General features: G+C 40.0%; 1 protein-coding gene across 1 annotated transcript; it reads left to right on the top strand.

Annotated features, from left to right (window-relative positions):
• The first annotated feature begins 1,119 nt into the window (after positions 1-1,119).
• Positions 1,120-2,088, top strand: LOC139006091 (olfactory receptor 11H6-like). Its single transcript, XM_070408659.1, has one exon. The coding sequence runs from the start codon at positions 1,120-1,122 to the stop codon at positions 2,086-2,088; it is 969 nt and encodes a 322-aa protein (XP_070264760.1).
• Positions 2,089-2,128: the final 40 nt, after the last annotated feature.

A 2,128-nucleotide genomic window follows, 5' to 3' on the forward strand; every position in this document is an offset into this window, starting at 1 on the left:
TGTATATGTGTATATGTGTATATGTGTGTGTATATATATATATATATATATATATATATATATGAGAGAGAGAGAAATGAGAATAAGTAGTCCATGGACAGTAATGTAATTCAAATCCCAGAGTGCTTTTAATGATGTAACACTGTAGTTTTATTTTGTTTGCTCCATGTGGCAAAATGTAGATATTGTCACGAGGTATTTTACGAGTATCTGATAAATTTCAACTGAGGACTGAAGCCTGTGTACTGTAGTTAAGGTGAATTTCAGTTAAAAAAGAACCATGTTGGTTTGTAGTCTGGACCTCACTCATTCACACCAATTTCATGTAAAATGTTTATTTAAGGGGACAGTGCATGAAGCTTACTCCTCTTCAGCAACAAGATTTTAATTGCAAAGAGGACCAATGTAAAAGTAAAGAGTATTTTATAGAATTGTGTGTATGTCACTAAACACTGAGAGAAATTAACAATGGAAATGCAAATTGTGGAATTTCTTTCATGGAATCTTTCCAAATAAGAGGACACACAAATGTTGGAATTGACCTTACTGTAAACAATCATTGATTAAAAGTGATTTCCTTATATCTTTTCCAACATTCTTAATACTACATAGAAAGAAACCCTATAAGAAACTATGCATGTGATAGCATTAAAAATTACAATTGTAAACAAACTCTTCTTTATGGCTATTCATTCTTGCAATGTTTTCTTCTATTAACACAGAGCTTAAACTGTACAATTGTTTGAACCTCCCTATGGTGGGCCCAGACTGATGTTTCTGAATTAGTTTAAAAGCCTCTGAATGGCAAGAGAGCATCTACTTTATTTTATGTAGTATTGAGATACCAAACAAAGGCGGGTGTTTAATGGACCATTATGGGCATGGTGATCACAATGGTAAGGCTGTAACAAGCACCCACCCACCCCCAAGTTTTTTATTTTCTCCCACTACTGGCATCACATTAGGACAAAGAATGCTGAAAAATCTTTAAAGCAATCTAAAACTATGGTGCTGACTGAATTGTAAAGAAATGCAGAGAACATCTTAATGAGAAAATTTCTGTAGAGTAATTTGTGACATGGCAATGTTTTGTTATTGCAATTTTAGGAGAGAAAAAAAATGAAAGACCTGGGAAGGAATAATCACTCTGACCCTGTGAGTGTGTTCATTCTTCTTGGATTCCCTTGTACTTGGGAGATCCAGGTCCTCCTCTTCTCACTCTTCTCTGTGATCTATGTCCTAACACTCATTGGAAACCTTTGCATTATCTGTTCAGTGTTGTGGGACCACCATCTCCACACACCCATGTACATCCTGCTGGCCAATTTTTCATTCCTGGAGATCTGGTATGTCACTTCTACTGTCCCCAATATGCTAGCTAACTTTCTCTCTGAGACCAGCACCATCTCCTTCTCTGGCTGCTTCCTACAGTTCTACTTCTTCTTTTCCATGGGCACCACTGAGACCTTCTTCTTGTCTGCCATGGCCTTTGACAGGTACCTTGCTATCTGCAGGCCCCTGCACTACCCCACTGTCATGACAGTTCCACGCTGCATCAGAATGGCAGCCTACTGCTGGGTGTGTGGCTTCTCCTGTTTTCTCCTCCCAGTTTATCTCATCTCCCAGCTTCCTTTTTGTGGCCCCAACATTATTGATCATTTTTTATGTGACCCAGGACCCCTTATGAAGTTGTCCTGTGTGCCAGCTCCTGCCACTGAGATCACCTGTGCCGTCTTTAACTCGGTCCTGATTTTCTCCACCTTCCTCTTCATTACCGGCTCCTACGCCCTTGTGATCATAGCTGTGCTGAAGGTTCCCTCAGCAGAAGGCCGGCAGAAGGCCTTCTCCACCTGTGGCTCCCACCTGGCCGTGGTGTCCCTGTTCTATGGCTCTATCATGGTGATGTACGTGAGCCCAACAGCAGGCAATCCAGCAGGGATTCAGAAAATTGTGACTTTATTTTACTCTGTGTTAACTCCATTTTTCAATCCCTTGATCTATAGCCTCCGGAATAAGGAAATAAAGAAGGCCCTGAGAAAACTGCTGAGGATTGTGAGATTTGGTCAAAGACAGCCTCTCAAGAACTAGAATCGATATATGTGCAGTACATATGGTGATATAAAATTAT

The sequence above is a fragment of the Myotis yumanensis genome, unplaced genomic scaffold, assembly GCF_028538775.1.
Source record: "Myotis yumanensis isolate MYYU_CA2020_CCGP unplaced genomic scaffold, mMyoYum1.0.hap1 SCAF_1, whole genome shotgun sequence".
Classification (NCBI taxonomy): domain Eukaryota; kingdom Metazoa; phylum Chordata; class Mammalia; order Chiroptera; family Vespertilionidae; genus Myotis; species Myotis yumanensis.

Bases quoted from the DNA above. Each gene is read 5' to 3' on its own strand.
- LOC139006091 (XM_070408659.1), top strand. From the start codon at position 1,120: ATGAAAGACCTGGGAAGGAATAATCACTCTGACCCTGTGAGTGTGTTC.